The sequence below is a fragment of the Narcine bancroftii genome, chromosome 5, assembly GCF_036971445.1.
Source record: "Narcine bancroftii isolate sNarBan1 chromosome 5, sNarBan1.hap1, whole genome shotgun sequence".
Lineage (NCBI taxonomy): Eukaryota > Metazoa > Chordata > Chondrichthyes > Torpediniformes > Narcinidae > Narcine > Narcine bancroftii.
The window spans coordinates 204,416,375-204,435,749 of NC_091473.1; the positions used below are offsets into that span (position 1 = coordinate 204,416,375).

General features: G+C 51.7%; 2 protein-coding genes across 4 annotated transcripts in view; one reads left to right on the plus strand and one right to left on the minus strand.

The window, feature by feature from the left end:
• The window catches only part of LOC138764620 (GMP reductase 2-like), a 70,017-nt gene extending 62,473 nt beyond the window's left edge, over nt 1–7,544 (minus strand). For both annotated transcript variants that reach the window (XR_011358230.1, XM_069940769.1), the window contains exon 1: nt 5,646–7,544. Coding sequence is in view for 1 of the 2 variants with exons in the window: in XM_069940769.1 (XP_069796870.1) it covers nt 5,646–5,798 (153 nt within the window). In the remaining variant the exon portion in view is untranslated. The remainder of the gene's footprint in view (nt 1–5,645) is intronic.
• Nucleotides 7,545–7,848: 304 nt separating this feature from the next.
• LOC138764619 (nucleolar protein 9) lies at nt 7,849–19,193 on the plus strand. Of its 2 annotated transcripts, XM_069940767.1 has the most exons (10): nt 7,852–8,229; nt 10,099–10,551; nt 11,993–12,097; nt 12,267–12,408; nt 14,113–14,305; nt 15,390–15,530; nt 16,048–16,167; nt 16,563–16,793; nt 17,420–17,525; nt 18,364–19,193. In XM_069940767.1, exons 1-10 carry the CDS (start codon nt 7,866–7,868, stop codon nt 18,519–18,521), a joined length of 2,013 nt encoding a protein of 670 aa, XP_069796868.1. In that variant the 5' UTR covers nt 7,852–7,865; the 3' UTR covers nt 18,522–19,193. The 2 variants fall into 2 exon arrangements, with proteins under 2 accessions (XP_069796869.1, XP_069796868.1); XM_069940768.1 differs by lacking the exon at nt 17,420–17,525 and having other exon boundaries at nt 7,849–8,229.
• Nucleotides 19,194–19,375: the final 182 nt, after the last annotated feature.

Here is a 19,375-nt window from a genome sequence, read left to right on the forward strand (position 1 = left end):
GTAGTGAGATTGGACTGTATATCAAAGAACTTTTCTGAACTTACACACACATTACATACATGTGCACTTAGAATTAGAAGGGGGTTAAGTTAGGTTAGTTAAGTTAATAGTGATAAGTTAAAATGTGATTCTGTTTTCATGTTTGAAGATAATTAAAAGCAACTTTTGTTTAAGTAACCATTTGGCTTGGTGAATATCTATTGCTGCTGGTTTATGGGTCCTCTGGGCTTGTAACCCTCTGGCAAAAGAAATTTCTCTGCGCTTCTGTTCCAAGTGGACTCAGTTCAGTCTTGAAGTTGTACCCTGTTGTGTTGGCCCCCTACCCCTCCATTCCCACTCCCCCCTCAACCCTCAATCTAAGTTGTCTGAGGTTACAGAGGGACATTGATAGGATGCAGAGCTGGGCTGAGCAGCGGATGGAATTTAACTCAGAAAGGTGCGAGGTGGTTCATTCTGGTCAGACAAATTTAAAGGCAGAAAACAATGTCAATGGGAGAACAACGAGCAGTGTGGATGGACCGAGAAACCTTGGGGTCTGTGTTCATAATTTTAACAATGTTGTTACGAAGGTATCATGGTGCGTTGGCCTTTGTTCACCATGGGATCAAGTTCAAGAGCTGTGAGGTAATGTTACAGCTGTATTAGACCTTAGTTAGATCCCACTGGGAATGTTGTGTTCAGTTCTGGCCACCTCACCCCAGGAAGGATGTGGATGGTACAGAGATTCACACAGATGTTGCCTGGACTGAGGAGGGTATCTTGTGAGGGGATGTTGAGTGAACTTGGTCTTTTGGAGTGACCTGATGGAGGTGAACAAGATGATGAGAGGCATTGATCGTGTGGATGGATGGGGGTTCTCCCCCCCCCCCCCCCCACCCAGGGCTGAAAGGGCTGACATGAGGGGGCAGAGTTTTAAGGTGTTTGGGAGTAAGTACAGGGGGGGGGGGGTCTGGTGTTAGAGGTAAGTGCTTCACACAGAGAGTGGTGGATTCATGGAGCAGTGGTGGGGGCAGGTACAATGGGGTATTTCAAGAGATGATTAGATAGATGCATGGAACAGAGAGAAATGGAGGGTTGTGCAGTCATGAAATTCTCTGCAGTGATTAGAGTATGTAATTAGGTTAGCACAGCAATGCAGGCTGAATGGCCTGTACTGTACTGTGGGTTTCTTCATTCTATCCAAGGAAACTGTTGGGCCTGCCTCCACAATTTTGTGTGGTAGCTAAATCCATGACCCCTTCAACCTCTGAGTTTAAAAACCATCTCTTCTAAATCACCCTCCCACCCTGACGAGCCCTTTCTTGTCTGTGGTTCTCCCATTCCAGGAAACAGACAGTTGACATTGCCCCTCATTGTTTAAATTGTTCATGATAAGATCCCCTCTCAACCTCCTGTTCGTTTAGGGCACACATGTCAAACTCAGACCTGCGGGCCAAATTTGGCCCGTGATATAATTATATTTGGCCCGCAAGATCATATCAAATATGTATCAGAGCTGGCCCACTGGCCGCCGCGCCAGTATAGCGCATGCACAGCTAATACTACAAATCCCAGAATGCTTTGCAAATGCATTGGCGTCAGCCCGCTAATCGTCCCCACCTCCTCTCTTTACTTTACGCCCAACTCACGTGTAATAAACCCCTTACGAAAAATGGCCAAACAAAAGACACAAAACAGGACCTTTCAAGACAGGTGGGAGGCAAACTCTGACCCCAGAGTTTGATGAACTTGCATCTAAGAAGAGATGCCAAGTATCTGGTTTAGACCCAGGTGCATCAGAGTAAATCACAATGTGGCAAGCTAAGCTTGGATTAATATTTTCTTTGGTTAACTTTGGACTGTTCATAGTTGAAAGATTGGATTTTCATTGAAGCAAGTTGTTATTTTTTTGACTTGTTGGCTTGTGAAAAAAATACATTTAAAAGGAGCTTAAAGGCTATAGAGAAATATTATTTATTGAATATTTTATTTCTCATTTGTTATTGCTTCTTCTGGAAAGAGTTTAACCAAAACTACTATTAAACATTTACTTTAATAAGAAAAAGTTTAACATTACATATGTTGAAAGAAGAGAAAACATGCAGATGTTGTTGAAAATTTTCAATAAATATTTAGTTTGGCCCACGACTTAAGTTGTATTCCAAATGATTGAGCCCTATCACATTTGGTTAAGCACCATAATGTCTGGGACATTTGGCTTCACTGGGGGTTGGGAATACTCGGTTATGTTTAATTGGTTACAAGAGAGCTTGAATGGCCAAGTTGGTCACCTGATCCAAATCCAACTGAGCATGTTTTCCATGTACTGAAGAAAAAATGTAAGGGGACGAGCCTCTAAAACAAGCAGGGGCTGCAGAGAAGGGGCTCAGCACCTGATGATGTCTCTGAATCACAGACTTGGAGCAGTCATTGCAGGCAAGGGATATGCCACAAAGTACTGAACGTGACTAATATACATACTGTGGCCACTGGAGTCACAGAGGACACTACGGAATAACCACACAAGGCGGTTTTAGAGCACAGTGGCATTAGGCAGCAAACCTTTCATCTTCAAGAAGGCATGGTTTCCCTCTTCAGTCCAGTGGATAGTTCTGGCATTTTCAGATGGGAAATTGAAGAGGCTTCATGATATGAGCTGCTCCTGGAAGAAAACGACAGTAAAAATTCGCCATTCCCAAGAATTCCTGCAGGCTTTTAACCGCAGCAGGTCTTGAGTATTTGGTAATGGCCTCAGCTTTGGATGGCAGCAGGGTCCCGTCCTCCTGAACAATCGTGTGCCCCAAGAAATCAATAATGTCCAAAAACACATTTATCTGGATTGATGGTCGGTCCAAAGTTTTGAAGACTAATAAAAAGTGTATCAAGATGTTCCAAATGTTCTTCCTTAGTCCCACTGGCCACTAAAATGTCATCGAGGTAAATGAAAACATTGGTCATACCACATCCTATAGCATCCATCACCCGTTGAAATGATTGAGGGGCATTCTTTAATCCCAATGGCATTCATAAAAATTCAAACAACCCAAAGGGGGTAATTATTGCTGTTTTTGGAATGTCTTCTGGCTCTACTGGTACTTGGTGATAGCTACGCACCAAGTCTATTTTGGAGAAGATCTTCACTCCATGCAGATTAGCGTAGAAATCCTGAATATGAGGTATTGGATAACGATCCAGGATGGTGGCATCGTTAACCCACCTGTAATCTCCATGTGGTTGCCACCCTCCATTGTGTTTCGGGACCATATGTAGTGGAGATGCCCGGGATTGTCGAATTATGCCCAGTTCCTCCATCTTGGCAAACTTTTCCTTGGCTAAACGCAGCTTCTCTGGAGGTAAGTGGCATGATTTAGCATGGATAGGAATTCGATGAGTAATACTGAGCTTTGCAGTGGAGCCACAAAATTGTAGAATAGTAATCTCAGGGAAATCTTCCATCAGCTTGGAGAATTCATCTACTGGTTTACTTAATGTTTGGAGGTGCAGAGCAGGGGGAGAGGCGTCTGCCAGAGGAATGGTCTGAAAAGTAGTTCCATCTATTAGCTGATGCCCTTTTAAGTTGATGAGGAATGAATGAGCCCGAAGAAAATCTGCACCAAGCAAAGGAGAGGATACTCCTGCTATAATGAATGGCCAAGTGTAGAGATGATTCTCAAACTTGACATTCATCTTCCTGGTGCCAAAGGTCAGAATGTTGGACTGTTAACTGCTTGTAGTTGCAGGTCTGGGATAGGATGGTGTGTGTCAGAACCAGTAGGTGGAAATACACTAACTTCTGAACCTGTGTCCACCAGAAATTTTCACTGGTCCCATACATACAGTAGGCTTGCAGATTTCTTGCCAACTGCCTCAGCCTTTACTGGTGGTTGGCCTGGGCATTTCCCACAAACGGGCAGGGTGGAAGGCACTTGCGGACATTTACTCCCCAATGCCTGTGGTAATAACTCCAAGATGAGGTGTCCACAGGCTGCTTGCTTGAATTGGGGTGTTGCCTGCTTGTAGGGAGTGATGTGCTAAGAGCACTAGAGTGTGACACGGGGTCAATATTGGAGGGGTTGGTTGTGCAGATTTGTCTTTCCTTGCTGTGCTTTTTAGCCAGCCATAGAATGTCTGCTTCCACCGTTACAGCCCTTTGGTCTTCAAATGAACACTTGGATAACAAGAAGCTAATCTCATCTGGCATTTGCTCTAAAAGAGCTGCTTGAATAACATATTGGGCCTTTCGCCAACTGCCAGGAACAGCATTTCACCTATTAGTTCTGAAGGGGCGCGATCTCCCAACCCATCGGGATGTCGCAGCTTGGCTCCCCTTTCCCTACAGGACATACCATATACATGTAATAAAAGTGGTTTTAAAGCATCATATTTACTGGTATGTGGTGGATCCCGTAGGAAGTCACCAATCCCTTTAGTGATGGCCTGGTCCAGGGCACTGATAAGATGGTGATAACGAGTGATGTCCAACTCGACTTTGTGAAGGTGAAATTGAGCTTCAGCCTGTTGGAACCACAGTTCAGCCTCAGCTGTCCAGAAAGGCAGCAGGTTCACAGCGATGGCTGCAGAGTCCACATTTGTCCCAAAATACATTTTTGGACTTGTCGGGGTGGCTACTGGAATCGCAGTGGACACAACGAAATAACCACATGAGGCCAAATCAAATGTATTCACTCTTCATCACCTGCACAACCTTTTAAGAGCCTGAATCCCGTATTGAAGTCACACGGCTAGTTTGATGTCCCTTAAAGCCCCTTAATGCCTCCTGCAAACATTATGATGGGACTGTCAAAATATACTGTAATTTCCACATGGTCAAATTTCCAAAATGTCTACAAATGCACTTTAATCACGTGTGGATTGCTTGATTATAAATTTAAAACCATGGAGCACAGGAGCAAAAGTGCCTTTGCCCCAAACATTATGGAGGGCACTGTAGCTTGGTGGCCAAAACAGACACACAGTATTCCAGACATGGCCTTGTGGGACTTCGAAAGGACATCCCAGTTCATTGCCGCAACCAACAATGGCGAGCATCCAAAAGTGCTCCGCTACTCTACCTGTGCTGTGGACCATAAAGAGTGACGTACTTGCGCCCTGGGCCCCTCTGCTCCTTCCCTGCCATTGACAGGGTAAATCCTGTCCTGGTTTGATTGGCTCCAATCAGGTTGGGGCAGTAGGTAGCCCAACGGCCTTACAACACCACCCATGGGGTTCAAATCCTGTGCTGTGTGTCAGGAGTTTGAACCCTCTCCCTGTGTCCGTGTGGGTTTCCCCGGGGGCTCCGGTTTCCTCCCACCCTTGAAAATGTACCGGGGGTTGTAGGTTGATTGGGTGTAATTGAGGTTAATGGCTGATGGGCCGAAATGGCTTGTTACTGTGTCTGCATTTAAAGTTAAATGTTTGGGAGCTGGGCTCCTGGTTAGGTGTGAGCAAAAGCAGGCAGGCATCTGAATGTAAAGATGGAGGGGGGAGGAGATTGTGCCCAGGGCAATGGGGGTCCTTCATACCATCGGCTGCCTTCTTGAGGCAGTGTCTCACATCTTCGAGACACAGGAGGTCAGGACCCACATCATCCTAGGGCCACTTTAGAAACCTATGACACCCCAGCAGAGAACTAGGCCCTTCGGCCCATCTAGAACTATATTTCCTACCTGGTCCCATTGACGTGCACCTGGATCATAGCCCTCTACACCCACGTAGTTATCCAAGTATTTCCGAACTGGCAGAATGGATTCACCACCTGAGCTGGCAGCTCGTTCCACACTCCCACCGCTCTCTGTGTGAAGAAGTTCCCCTTTAAGCATCGCACTCTTAACCCGTGTCCTCTCGCCCTCGTCTCAGCGGTAAAGGTCTGCTTGCATTAATCCATCTACAATATCACCCTAATAATTTTAAATTTCTGCAGCCTTCTGCAATCCTGGGCACTTGAATTTCCAAAACAGGCTGTCGGGGTACCTTCCACAGTACATTTGACGATGGGTCAAATCTCCCCAGATCCCAAAGTGGAGGTGACTGATTGAAACAAGAAAGTCTGTAGATACTGTGATTGCTTGAGAAAGTCAGCAGGCCACGCATTGTCGATAGGAAGCAAAGGTATATATATCCAACCATTCTGGCTGAGCCCTTCATCAAGATGAGAGCAGAAATCAGGCAGGCACCTCAATAAAAAGGTGGGGGGAGGGGGAGAGGGGGAAAAGGACAGGAGTCCAGGTCAACAGGAGGATAGGGTAGGAGGGCAGAAGGGGGGGAACTGAGAAATAATAGGGGGAGGGAGCAGCTCTCTGAATGGAGAGGGAAGGGGGTGGAGAACTGAAGGAAAGGGAGATGGGACAGGGAAAGGAGGGGCCTGACAGACACTGGAGAAATTAATGTTCATGCCATTTGGTTGGGAAGGCCTGGGCCCTTCACAGTTGCCCCTGTGCTGCCTCAAAGAGGACCCTTCTACAGCCATCCCTCCAATGAAGATCAGGTGGGTCTCAAAAATGGATGGTACAATGGGAAGATTGTGCAGTGCAGCACCAAACCTGGCCCTTCAGCCCATTTTGACCACGTTGACCTTCCACACTGACAGCCTGTGGCCCACTACTCTCTAAAGAAAAGCACTCATGCCTTGCAGATTCACTTTGTTGTGTGGAATAATGGTCAGTGTATGGCGGCACACTTCTTCATGGCGAACTGGCCCAGCTTGTATCGCCATGTGGCAGGGCAGCCATGGGGAAATGGCATCATCAGAGGTTTCTCTCTGACTCCAGCATCCCTTCCAGCGCACACCCTGGGCAGCGATTATGATGTCACAATGCACCAGGTGACTGAGCTTATGCTGCCCTTAAAGGAGGGTGCTGAATTTGAATAAAAACTGTTGTTAACGACCATCGGTGTGGTAGCAGTGATTTCCTTTAGCTCCTGCAAGCACCACAAGTGTTTAATTGAGTACCCTTCCCCACTCTCCATCCCTAATGATAGAGTGGATCACTTGCCTGAGCAAGGTCCATTAATGATTAGGACAAACTCAATAATCCTTTACCAAGATGGCCGGCCCTCAATTCCACATTGTCCATACCAAGATGGCCAGCTCCCATTTCCACATTGTCCATACCAAGATGGCCGGCCCTCAATTCCACATTGTCCATACCAAGATGGCCAGCTCCCATTTCCACATTGTCCATACCAAGATGGCCAGCTCCCATTTCCACATTGTCCATACCAAGATGGCCGGCCCTCAATTCCACATTGTCCATACCAAGATGGCCAGCTCCCATTTCCACATTGTCCATACCAAGATGGCCGGCCCTCAATTCCACATTGTCCATACCAAGATGGCCAGCTCCCATTTCCACATTGTCCATACCAAGATGGCCAGCTCCCATTTCCACATTGTCCATACCAAGATGGCCGGCCCTCAATTCCACATTGTCCATACCAAGATGGCCAACAGAAGCTAGGACGCATGCTCTTCATATTCCCTTGATGATGATGGCCGACCCCACAAGTTTAATGTCGCCACAAACTACCCATTATTAAGATGGGCGCGCGGTTATTGCGCAGGCGCATGACGGGGTCCTTTGCTCTGACCCGAGTCGTTCATTGTCCTATGGCTGCTGCGTGACCTGGGAGCTTCTCCAGCACGTCGTGCAGCATCTGTGTGGGGTGGGGGAGGCTTTTGTTTGTATACATCCTTTACAAATATGGCTACCGCCCCTCGCCGCGGACAGGGTGGGAGGATCGCGCCTCCTATACCAAGATGGCCGACGACAAGCTGCGAGAGATCAATGTAAGCGGAGGGAAGGAAAAGGGGGACGGATCGATTTCTGGCGGCGGACACGAGGCAGGTTGGACCGCTTCCGGCGTGCGAGACCAGTCGCTGGAAGAGCATGGCGCGGGCAAGGGAAAAGGAACGGGGAAGGGAAAAGGAAAGTGGAAGGGGAAAAGGAAGGGGAATGGGAAAGAGAAAGGAACGGGGAATGGGAAAGGGAAAGGTACGGAAAATGGGAAAGGGAAAGGTACGGAAAATGGGAAAGGGAAAGGTACGGAAAATGGGAAAGGGAAAGGAACGGGCGATGGGAAGAGAACGGGCGGCGGGAAGGGAACGGGAGGGAAGGGAACGGGCGGGGGGAAGGCCAATGGGAGGGGGAAAGGCAAAGGAGTCCGAGCCCCAGCTGGATAGCGCGACCCTCAGCTACTGTTCCGAGCTCGACAAGGCCCTGAAGCAACAATTCGATACTGAAGAAGAAAAGTGTGAGTATGAGTTGGTCACTGCGCCAGCCCAGTGTGTGGGAAGGGTGGGTGAAAGTTGGCCTCGGTATCTCTGGTGTGAGGGGAGGAGGAGGGTTTAGAGTTGGCCTTGGTGCTCCCCCTGCTCCCTACCCCACAGACTGAGGCAATGGGGTTGCTCCTGCTCCCTCAGTACCAACTAGATGAGCTCATCGACTCCAGCTACCATTATTCCTTCAGAGTTGGTCAAGAAGCTACAAATTCTGGGCCTCTGTGCCTGCCTCTGCAACTGGATCCTTGACTTCCTCATCAGAAGTCCACAGTCCGTAGGAATTGGGAACAACGTCTCCTCACTGATTATCAACACAGGGACACCCCAGCGATGTGGGCTTAGCCCACTGCTCTACATGTTATACACCAGACACAATCCCAATGCCATCTACGTTTGCAGATTACACCACAGTTGGCAGAATCACAAACGGCAATGAGGAAACATACAGGAAGGAGATGGATAGATAGATAAGGTCGTTGAATGGTGTAATAACTACAACCTTGCGCTCAATGTCAGCAAAATCAAACAGATGATTGTAGACTTCAAGAAGAAGTCAGGGAAACACGACCCAGACCTCATTGAGGGCTCAGTGGAGAGGGTCTTCAAATTCCTGGATATCAACATCTCCGAGGATCTGTGCTGGAGCCTCCACGTTGATGTAATCACAAAGAAGGCTCACCAGCAGCTATACTTTGTGAGGTGTTTGAGGAGGTTCAGTACGTCACCAAAGACTCGTAAACCTCTACAGTTGTAGCAGGGAGAGCATTCTACTGGTTGCATCACTGCCTGGTATGGAGGCGCCAACTCTCAGGACAAGAATAAACTTCAGAATAAACTCAGCCTGCAGCATCACAGGCACCAGACTTCACTCCATCGAGGAAATCTACACGAGGCAGTGTCTTAAAAAAGCAGCCTCTATCCTCAAAGACCCCCACCACCCAGGCCGTGCCCTCTTCACTCTGCAACCATCGGGGAAAAGGTCCTGGAGCCTAAAGATGAGCACTCAGCGGCACAAGGACAGCTTCTTGTGCCATCAGATTCCCGAATAATCAATGAACCAAAGACCCTGCCACACTTTTAGTGCACTATTATTTTTATTTATAGTAATGTAGTAAGATGTTTATAATATGAATGTTTGCACTAAGATGCTGCTGCAAAAACAGAATTTCACGACTTATTCATGACAATAAATTCTGATTTTGAAGGGCTTCTTGTCTATCCAGTGACCCCCTCCCCTGCGGTGTGCTGGGTGCAGAGGGCCACGGGAGTAAAAGATGGAGTGGCTTTGAAGGTTTACCAGGTTAATTCCAGAGATGAGGGGGGGTTACCTCATGAGGGGAGACTGAGTCGCCTGGGATGACCCTTGGTGGAATTCAAAAAGGATGAGAGGGGATCAAAGCATGAAATTAAGAAAAGGTTGGATGAGATAGAAGCAGGGAGGGTTTTTTTTTCACTGGAAGGTGAGACTAGAACCAGGGAATGGAGCATCAAGATTTAGGGCGAGTGGATTTTAGGGTGGAGATGAGGAGGAATGCTTTTCCCAGAGGCCAGTGAATCCGTGGAGTTCCCCACCCAAGGAAGCTGTCGAGGCTGCCTCATTGAATGTGTTTAAGATGCAGATGGATAGGTTTTTGGACGGTTGGGGGTGGGTCCTGAGGGAGCTGGGACCATGGCCAGATCAGCTGCTATATCGTTGAATGTTGGAGCAGGCTTGACAGATCAGATAGGACAACTCCTGCTGCTCCACTCCTCCATCCTTGTTATTGTGGGGCAGGTGTTGGGGGAGACTGTTGCCTACTTTTGACCATCTCGCCTCTTTCCTGTTCTCCCCATCACCACAGTGCTCTTCACTTCCAATGTCCTGATGGAGATCCGGGGCAAGGAGGCTAAGCTCTGTACTGACCCCAAAGCCAGTGTCTTCCTGGAGAACCTGCTGAAGGAGTGCGACGGGTCAGCCCTGCGCAGCATCCTGTCCGCAATCGTGCCCCACCAGGCCCAGCTTGGGTACCACCGCTGTGGGGCGCATGTGCTGCAGACCGCCCTCCTGCAGGTGGCCAGACTGCAGGGCTCTCTGCAGGAGCAAAAGGAGGAGGAGGAAGGAGAAGGGGGTGGCAGCAGTGAGAGCCTGGAGAGCTTGGTCCTGAAGCTGAGCCGTGGGGTGCGGGCGAGTTTCCTGGAGTATGCGGAAGACGTCCATGGCAGCTTCGTGCTGCGCACACTGCTGCAGGTCCTGGGCGGCGCGGTGCCAAGCGTGGCAGGAGGGGAGCAAGGCCCCTCGAAGAAATCAGCCCGAGGTGAGGCAGGTCCTTCTGAGCCGCAAGAGGATCTTTTCCACTGTTCCCTATCCAAAAACTCCCCCTATCTGCATCCCACTCTAAGCAATTCACAGGGCTCCATCCATAAACCCCAACCCCCAGATTAGATCCCAGCCTCTAACCAACATCCAGGGATCCAACGGTAAACCAGAATCCCTGGGATCCCAGCCTATAATTTCCCACAATCGGTAATAAACTCCCCGTACCCCAGGATTAGGTGGCTGCCTGTAACTCATAGAAACATAGAAGATAGGAGCAGGAGTAGGTCATTCGACCCTTCGAGCCTGCTCCGCCATTCAACGAGATCATGGCTGATCTTAAAGTTCAGTACCCCGTACCCGCCTTCTCTCCGTAACCTTTAATACCCTTATACTGAAGAAATATATCTAATTTCCTCTTAAATATATTTAATGAACCTGCCGCTACTGTCCTCTGTGGCAATGAATTCCACAGATTCACCACCCTCTGGGTAAAGAAATTCCTCCTCATCTCGGTCCTAAATGGTTTGCCTATTATCCTCAAACCATGGCCCCGGGTTCTGGATTTTCCCATCATTGGAAACATCCCATCTGCATCCAACTCACTCCCAGGATTCATCTGTAAACCAGAATCTCTGGGATTTGATCCCAGCCTGTAACCCACATTATGAGATCTGTAGTTTTACAAATAACCCACTGATCACCTGGATTAGATCCCAGCATATAACTCTTGGGCATTAATCTAAACCAAATCCTTCCAGTTTAGATCCCGTCTGGTGACGTACTCTCAGGAATCTGTTACTCTATATATAACACCCCCCACCCCGAACCTTGGAATTCGATCACAGTCAGTAACCGATTCCCAGTGATGTATTCTGTCCATCAGTGGTTCTCAACCTTTTTCTTTCCACCCACATCACACTTTAAGCAATCCCTTACTAATCACAGTGGGTTACAGACTGGGATCTCATCTGGGGGTCAGGGTTTATGTACAGCAGTGGTTCTCAATCTTTTTTTCCACTCATTTACCACTTTTAAGTATTCCTTATGCCATATTCTATAATATAAATCCCCGGACAAGATCCCAGCCTGTGACCCACTCCCAGGGATCTGTTCTATAAGACAAATCCTCAATCCCTGGATGAGATCCCAGCCTGTAGCCCATTCGCAGGGATCTGTTCTATTATACAAATCCCAATCCCTGGACAAGATCCCAGCCTGTAGCCCACTCGCAGGGATCTGTTCTGTTATACAAATCCCCAATTCCTGGATGAAATCCCCCCAGCCTGTGACCCACACCTGGGCATCTCTTAACTCAGCTCCTCCAGTTAGTTTCCAGCTGGGTCTCTAGTCATTCGATGGCTGTGCGCATCCCCTGATCTGCTCGTACTTCCTGCCGCCCCCACTCCTCCCCTGACTGATGGCCCCTGATCTTGATCCAGGTCTGGATCCCCGGGGTGAAGTCGTGGAGTTTGAGGTCCCCGAAGATTTCCTGGACGAGCTGCGAAGCTTCGCTGAGTTGCTGGAAGAGAAAGAGAACCTGCAAGGTGAGGGGCTGGTGTGGGGTGGAGGGAGAGGCTGGACAAGGTTGCTGTGCAGTGGTCTCCACCTGTCCTGTGGCTGGGCGAGTGGTGGGAGTTTTCCAGATGTGTGCATCACTATCTTCTCTCTCTCTCTTTCTCCCCCCCCCCACCACCACCCTTCCCTGCCCCGCAGTATTCTTGGCCAGCAACATCGCCAGCCTTGTTTTCCAAGTGGGCATCCAGGTTCTGAGCCGGAGACTCCCAGCAGCTGCCCGGCACCTGTGCTCCACGGTGCTGGAGTCCTGGGGAGCATCGGAACAGACAGGAAAGCGCAGGTACCTGCGAGCGACCTGAGGTCGGGGGCCCGCGCTCTTGCAAGATCACAGGCCCCATTATTCTATCTGCGTGCACCCTGGTGCAGTGCACCAATCGTGCCCATGGGCACGGGCCTCGGTTGCCCTCATGTGCGCGGTCCCTGGCTCCTGTCTCGCACTTGCGTCCGTCTTTGCAAAATCCCTCCTTCGCCCCCCCCCGACCAAGTGCTTTTCTTTGCAAATGTGCTCCTTGGGCACGTAAGCATGCATTTGTCTGTGACCCTGCCCTGGTTAACGAGGAGCGTTCAACACCGACGCCTCCTTCTCCTTCCCCGGAGAAGAGGCAATTTACAACAGGTGTCGAAAAGCAAGAGGGATGGTAGGAGGATTGTTGCGGGGAGGGGGTAGGGAGAGGAGAAGAGGCCACCCAAAGCAAGGCCCAAGTGGGCAATGATTAGAATTGAAGAATGGCAGAGAGTTCGTTGGGGATAGGGGATTTCAAGAGCACAGATATCCTGGCAGGGAGGAGGAAGTGTCAAAGGCAGCGTCAAGACTGTAGAGTGTTAACATGGGGCGAGAGAAGGCGCAGACTACTTTCTGAATTGGAACACTCATGCAGGAGTTCCCGAAGGTTAATCTGCAGGTCGTAAGGAAGACATTTCCTTTCCCGAGGTCTAGAACAGGATGGAACACCCAGTAAATGCACAAAAGTGCTGGAAGAACAGCTTCTGCAGCGTCTGTTAGAGAGAGAGGTGATTGGGGCCTGAGCACTTCATCAAGATGGCATTAACATCGGGCTACGTGTAAATTGGAGGAGGAACACCTCAGCACACTTCAGCCAGGTGGCATTAACGATGACTCTCCCCCCCCCCCCCCACCCCAATCCCTGTACCTCTTCTTCTTTGAGGAGAGGTACCCCCTTTCCCCATCACTTCTCAGCTTCTTTCTGTACTACCCTCCCACCCTAAACCCTCCCTCCCCCTCACTAAAACATCATCATCCTGAAATGATCCGAACAGAGCAATTAAAGGGCAAGGTTCTTATTTGAAGTTGATAATGTGTGACTGACATCTTTCCCAAATGTTTATAAACTAGGGTAAGTCCAGAACGTGAACCAAAGAAGTTGCACTAATTTTACATAGAGGGAGAAAACGAGCTCATTTAACTTTAGATCCATGTACTCTATGGGCCACTTTTAATTGCAACAGTGTCGTGCTCTGAAGGAGGGCACATTAATCAGATCCAAATAGAGTCCCACTCTTCATCCCAGAATGAAAGTTTCAGTTTCGATTGGGAACCCTCCCTACCCCCGTACTGTCCCTCCACTGTTGGCTCGTTCCCCCCTTGTCTGCGTGGGTTTTCCCCCGGGGGGTGGGGCTCTCCAGTTTCCTCCCACCGTTCGAAACGAACCAGGGGTTGGAGGTTAAGGTAATTGGGTGGCACGGGCTTGTGGGCCATAATGGCCGGTCACCCTGCCGTATGTCTACATTTTGTTTAAAAATTACATTTATAAAAACTTAAAAGGTGTAGGGGGGATATTACAGAAAGGTTCCCAGGTAGGAGGTAGGGGTGGGGCAGGGAGAGTACGGTCCTGTGAGAGGTGGGAATCTTTGCCTCAAGCGTAACCTTGGGTCGGAAGCTTGGTGTCCAGTGTGGGTGGGTTGGTGGGTCAGAGAGGAATGTAGTGACACCTTGCTGCCCTTGCCCACCACCCCCACCCCCCAGGTCCCTGTTGGTGTTCCTCAAGGACAAGACCGGCAGCCGTCTGCTGGAGCAGGTCATCGTGGCCTCTGACCAGGAGCTGTTTGGCCGGCTGTGTGACACACAGCTGGAGGGACGACTGCTTGAACTCGCCCTGCACCCCATCGCTAACTACACCCTGCAGCGGGCCCTGGCCTCTGCTCCCACCCCACCCCTGGTAAGTGGGCTCATTGTGGGGTGGGGGGGGGGAAGAGTGGGGTGGGGAGTCGGCTTGGGGAGGGTGGGAGTACTCCACTGTTCCCCGCTCCTGCCCCCTCTGTATACATGTGATTATTGTGTGTGGGGGGGTGGGCTGTGGGGTGGGGGGGTGAGGCTGTGTGTGAGGGGGTGGGTTGCGGTGTGGGGGGTTGCGTGTATGTGTTTGGGGGGGTGAGAGGGTGAAGGTGTGTGGGGGGTGAAGGTGTGTGGGGGGTGAAGGTGTGTGGGGGGTGAAGGTGTGTGGGGGGTGAAGGTGTGTGGGGGGTGAAGGTGTGTGGGGGGTGAAGGTGTGTGGGGGGTGAAGGTGTGTGGGGGGTGAAGGTGTGTGGGGGGTGAAGGTGTGTGGGGGGTGAAGGTGTGTGGGGGGTGAAGGTGTGTGGGGGGTGAAGGTGTGTGGGGGGTGAAGGTGTGTGGGGGGTGAAGGTGTGTGGGGGGTGAAGGTGTGTGGGGGGTGAAGGTGTGTGGGGGGTGAAGGTGTGTGGGGGGTGAAGGTGTGTGGGGGGTGAAGGTGTGTGGGGGGTGAAGGTGTGTGGGGGGTGAAGGTGTGTGGGGGGTGAAGGTGTGTGGGGGGTGAAGGTGTGTGGGGGGTGAAGGTGTGTGGGGGGTGAAGGTGTGTGGGGGGTGAAGGTGTGTGGGGGGTGAAGGTGTGTGGGGGGTGAAGGTGTGTGGGGGGTGAAGGTGTGTGGGGGGTGAAGGTGTGTGGGGGGTGAAGGTGTGTGGGGGGTGAAGGTGTGTGGGGGGTGAAGGTGTGTGGGGGGTGAAGGTGTGTGGGGGTGGGCTGCGGGGTTGCGTGTGTGTGTGTTTAGGGGGTGAGAGTGTGTGTGCGTGGGGGGTGGGGTGTGGGGATGGGCGGTGGGGTGGGGGGGGGTGAGGGTGTGTGTGTGTGGGGGGAGTGTGTGAGGGGGGTGGATGGTGGGGGTGCGTGTGTGTGGGGGGGGGGTGGGTGCATGTGTGTGTGCGTTCCGTGATCTGGAGGAACACTGTTGCGTTGGGTCGTAGATAGGGACATTAATTTTCTCCCTGCCCTCTCTCCTGTTTTGCAGTTTTCCAAGTTGTTCCATGAGATCCTGCTGGACCTGGAGGTGGTGGTGGCCAAGGGTCACCTGGGTGTCGTGGTGGAATTGGCAGCTGGCTGTGTCAGGCACCGAGAAGGCCAGGACAAGTTGCTAGGCAAGCTGTACCAGGTAAGGTAGGCGTCCCCTCTCTCCACCCCTCCCCTTCATCCCTGGAGGGCGTTCCACCTCCCTCGATCCCCTCCCACCCACCCAGAACTCAGTGTGGTATGAAGGCTTCTTTTGTTTTATGGGGTAAGGGTGAGTGAGAGGGAAATGGGTGGGGTCAGGGAACTAAGGAGGGAGGTGAGAAGGAGGGGAAGTTGAACCAGGTGAGGATAGGCGAGGCTGAGGGAAGGAAGGAAGTGAGGGAAGGGTAAAGGAGGAGAGCAGCGATCGAGGCGAGGTTTAGGCAAGGTTACGGAAGGAGGTGAGGGTGGGAAGAAGGATGTGCCTGGTGGAAGGGAGGTTGGGTCGAGAGAGAGGGAGAGAGAAGGGGAGGGCAACAAGTAGAGGGGGTGAAGGATGGAAAGACAGGGAATGGGGTGGTATGGGAGAGAGAGGGTCAGTCAGAGGGAGAGGGCAGAGGGTTGGGAACTTGGACCCTGAGGAGGATGCACTTCATCTCTCTCTCGCCCCCCAACTGCAGATCTTCCACTGTGACAAGCCGACCTCTCGCAGGACGTCCTGCCTTTCACTCTTCGTCTCCCTGCAGACCTATGAGGTGTTCCACAGCGTGGCAGCGGATGGAGCTAGCACCGATCTCCAGGTCTGTCCCTCCCAGGGGTCGGGGATCTGGGCAGAGGGGTGGGGACATTGCCTCTACCGCCATCAGAGGCTGCAGACAAAGAGACATCCCTTGGGGTTCGGGGGGTGGGGGGGTTGTGGAGCGGCTCATGCCTCCCTCAGGGAAGGGGGCATGTTCGGGCCCCTTGATAATCCCTTCCAACCCCTGAATCTGTGTTCCCTGGTCCCAGGTGGGGCACAATTTCTGCTTGTCCTGGGATACCCCATCACTGATCATCCTGCCTCTCCTCTTCCCCCCACCCCTCACTGATGACCATGCCTCTCCTCTCTCTGCTCATCTCTCATTCCTCCTCTACCTCCCCACCCCCCCACATCTCTCTCTATTTCTACCTCCTTCTCCCCACTCCCTCCCTGCAGCCTTCGGACCAGCCTCTGCTCCGATCTGTGAACTACCATGGATCGCTGCTGGTTCAGAACCTCCTTCGCTTTGACAGACCTGACGAACTTGTGGGCAGCTTTGTGGACACCCCAGCAGAGGACCTCCTGACGTTGGCTTGTGACCCTGCCGGCAAATACGTCTTTGATGCGCTGTTCAGGAGCAGTCTCGTTCCGGGCAAACGAAAGAAGGCTGTGGCCCGGAAGTTCCAGGTGAGAGGGGTGGGAGGCACACACCAGAACAGAGATGGAGGGGCCAGACATCTGGCAGGAAAGTGGAGTGCAGCAGTCAGGACGAACGGTTTAGCGGTGGATGAATGGTTAAACAGGACGATGAGGGGCTCAATCGAGGGGGTACTATGGTAAATAAGGCTGAGGGAGCTGATTGGTGTGTGGAAGGTTCATGGGGGGCTGCATTGGGGTTTATTAAACAGGACAGAAGTGGTAAACAAATGACACGATTAAGGTGGGGGGGGGGTAGTATTCACGTCTGTCTCGTCCTGTACACCCTGAGGCTCAGTTAGCTCACTGGTTAGAGCCATGGCCTTGTAAACTAGGGATTACGAGTTTGATCCTCGCTAGGGCCTCAATTCATGAGGGGCGCTGGACAAATGGGGATGTTCTTCCTTACAGTTGGTACAGTTAAAGAATCTCACATGTAGTTTTACAATAATGGAACCTTTAACCCCTCCCTCCTCCTCCTTCCCTCTCCTCTCCTTGCCCCCCGCCTCCTCTCCTCCCCCCCTCTCCTCCTTACCCCCCAACCCCCTCCTCCCCACATTCCTGTCCACCTCATTCTGCCCCTCCTTTTCTCCCTTCCCCTCCCCCACCCCCACCAGGGCCTCTACATGCGCCTGGCCTGTGACAAAAGTGGTAGCAGGGTTTTGGACCAGATCTGGGCCTTCGTTACTGTTTTGATGCGACGGGACATTGCCGAGGAACTCGGTGAGCCCCCTCCCCTCCCCCGCTGAGGACCAGGGACTGGCCCAGAGAGTGAACAGAGAGGGGGGAGCGAGGCACAAATGGGTTTGAGGTCACAGGGATTTTGGGGAGCAAGACAGGTCAGGAGGGGGAGTTGTGGGAGGGTATGCATGTTATAACCAGGGGTGGTGGGGGGAGGGGAAATCAGATGATGCGTCTCACGAAGGGAAGAAGAGGGTTGGTCCCCGGATCCTTGGCATGGGGTAGGTTGGAGGTGGACAGAGGGACCCAGAACCTTGTGGTGTGAGTTGGTGGTGGGAAGAGGGTTCCAGATCCTCGGGGAGTGGTTAGGGCAGGGAAAGGGTCCCAAGAGGCTGCAATGAGGATTTCCACAGGCACTTGGAATGGGTTACAAGACAGGGAAAGGGTCCCAGGAGCTGGGGAGACAGGTTCAGCAGGTTCTAGAATGGGGGATGAGTGCAGAGATGAAACCGACTAATTCTCAAATTCAGCTCAGAGAGGAAGCACAGGGATGGGCAAGGTGTCTATGAGCACATCTCCCTCCCATCCTTCTACTGACGTTTACCATCTCTCCCCTTTCCCCACCTCCCTCACCCTCTCCCCCTCACCATCTCTCCATCCCTCACTCTCTCTGTTCTCTCCCTCTCATCCTCCCTCCTTCTCACCTCGCCATCCCTCCCTATCATCCTCCCTCCCCATCCTTTCTCTCTCCCCCTTGCCCTCTCTCCCTCCCTCACTGCCCCTCCCTTCCTCTCCTCCCCTCCCTCACTGCCCCTCCCTCTCTCTCTCTCTTTCCCTCCTCCCCCGGCCCGTCTCTCCAACCCCTCTTCCCCTACCCCAGCCTGTGAAGTGGACACCCTGCAGAATGACTACATTGGCCGTCACGTTGCCCGGAATCTCGCACTGTCCCACTTCCGGGACCGCCGGGAAGACTGGGAGAAGGTTCAGCAGACTGACAGCAAAAAGCGGAAAATGTTTGCTGAGATGCTGAGTGACTGATCGGGTCCCTGGACAGTGTGGGAGATCTCAGTGAATGCTGCTGGGAGATAGATTGTTCCTCGTGCCCCTCTCACCCTCCATGCTCGATTTCCCGGGGAGGAGCCTGATCCCACTCCCGACGGATACCACAGTTTGGAGGTGGAGAAGGATTTAAGGCTAAGACCGAAGGCATCCAGCCAGTTTCCCAGCTTTGGCGAGGAATCCACACCTCTTCCCCCCCCCCCCCCCCCCCACCGGAGGCCAGGGTTCACGGGATCCACCCAAACTCAACTGATGGACCCTCTCCTGGCATTCTCCAAGGCACCAGCTCACTTCCCCAGGTGAAATCCCGCTCCCACCGCTGTTTCCTGAAAAATCCGTTGAGTTTTTGCGGGAATGAACTGCAGGTTGGGGAGCTGTTGGGAAGAGAATTCTGATGGTCCGCTGCCTTCTGGGCCCAACCAATTCCTCTCCCTCACCCCTTTTCCTGCCTTCTTCCCAATCTGGGAACACCCCCAACCCTCTTCTCTCCCTGGTCCCAAATCCAGATCACACATCAGCCCTTGTGAACTGGATACAACTTGCCTCCTATGGAACCAGTGGTTCCAGATTCAAGGCCACTTGTCTGCAGTGTAAACTGGCAGAGAATGTAGCACAGGAAGGGCAAAAAAAATAAAAGACTTTTTATAATGATTTAAATTTTTTAAAAAACTCGAGCCAACCCACTTGGGAGCGAGCTGGGGTATCACCCGGTCAGCTAATGGTTTGAGGCCTTCTGAGTGGTCATTTTACTCAGAGGTCTGAGTGCGGAGTAGTCACAGATCTCTGTGTGTCTTTTCTGCCTTCTCTCCACACCAGCCCGACCTTCCAAGGTT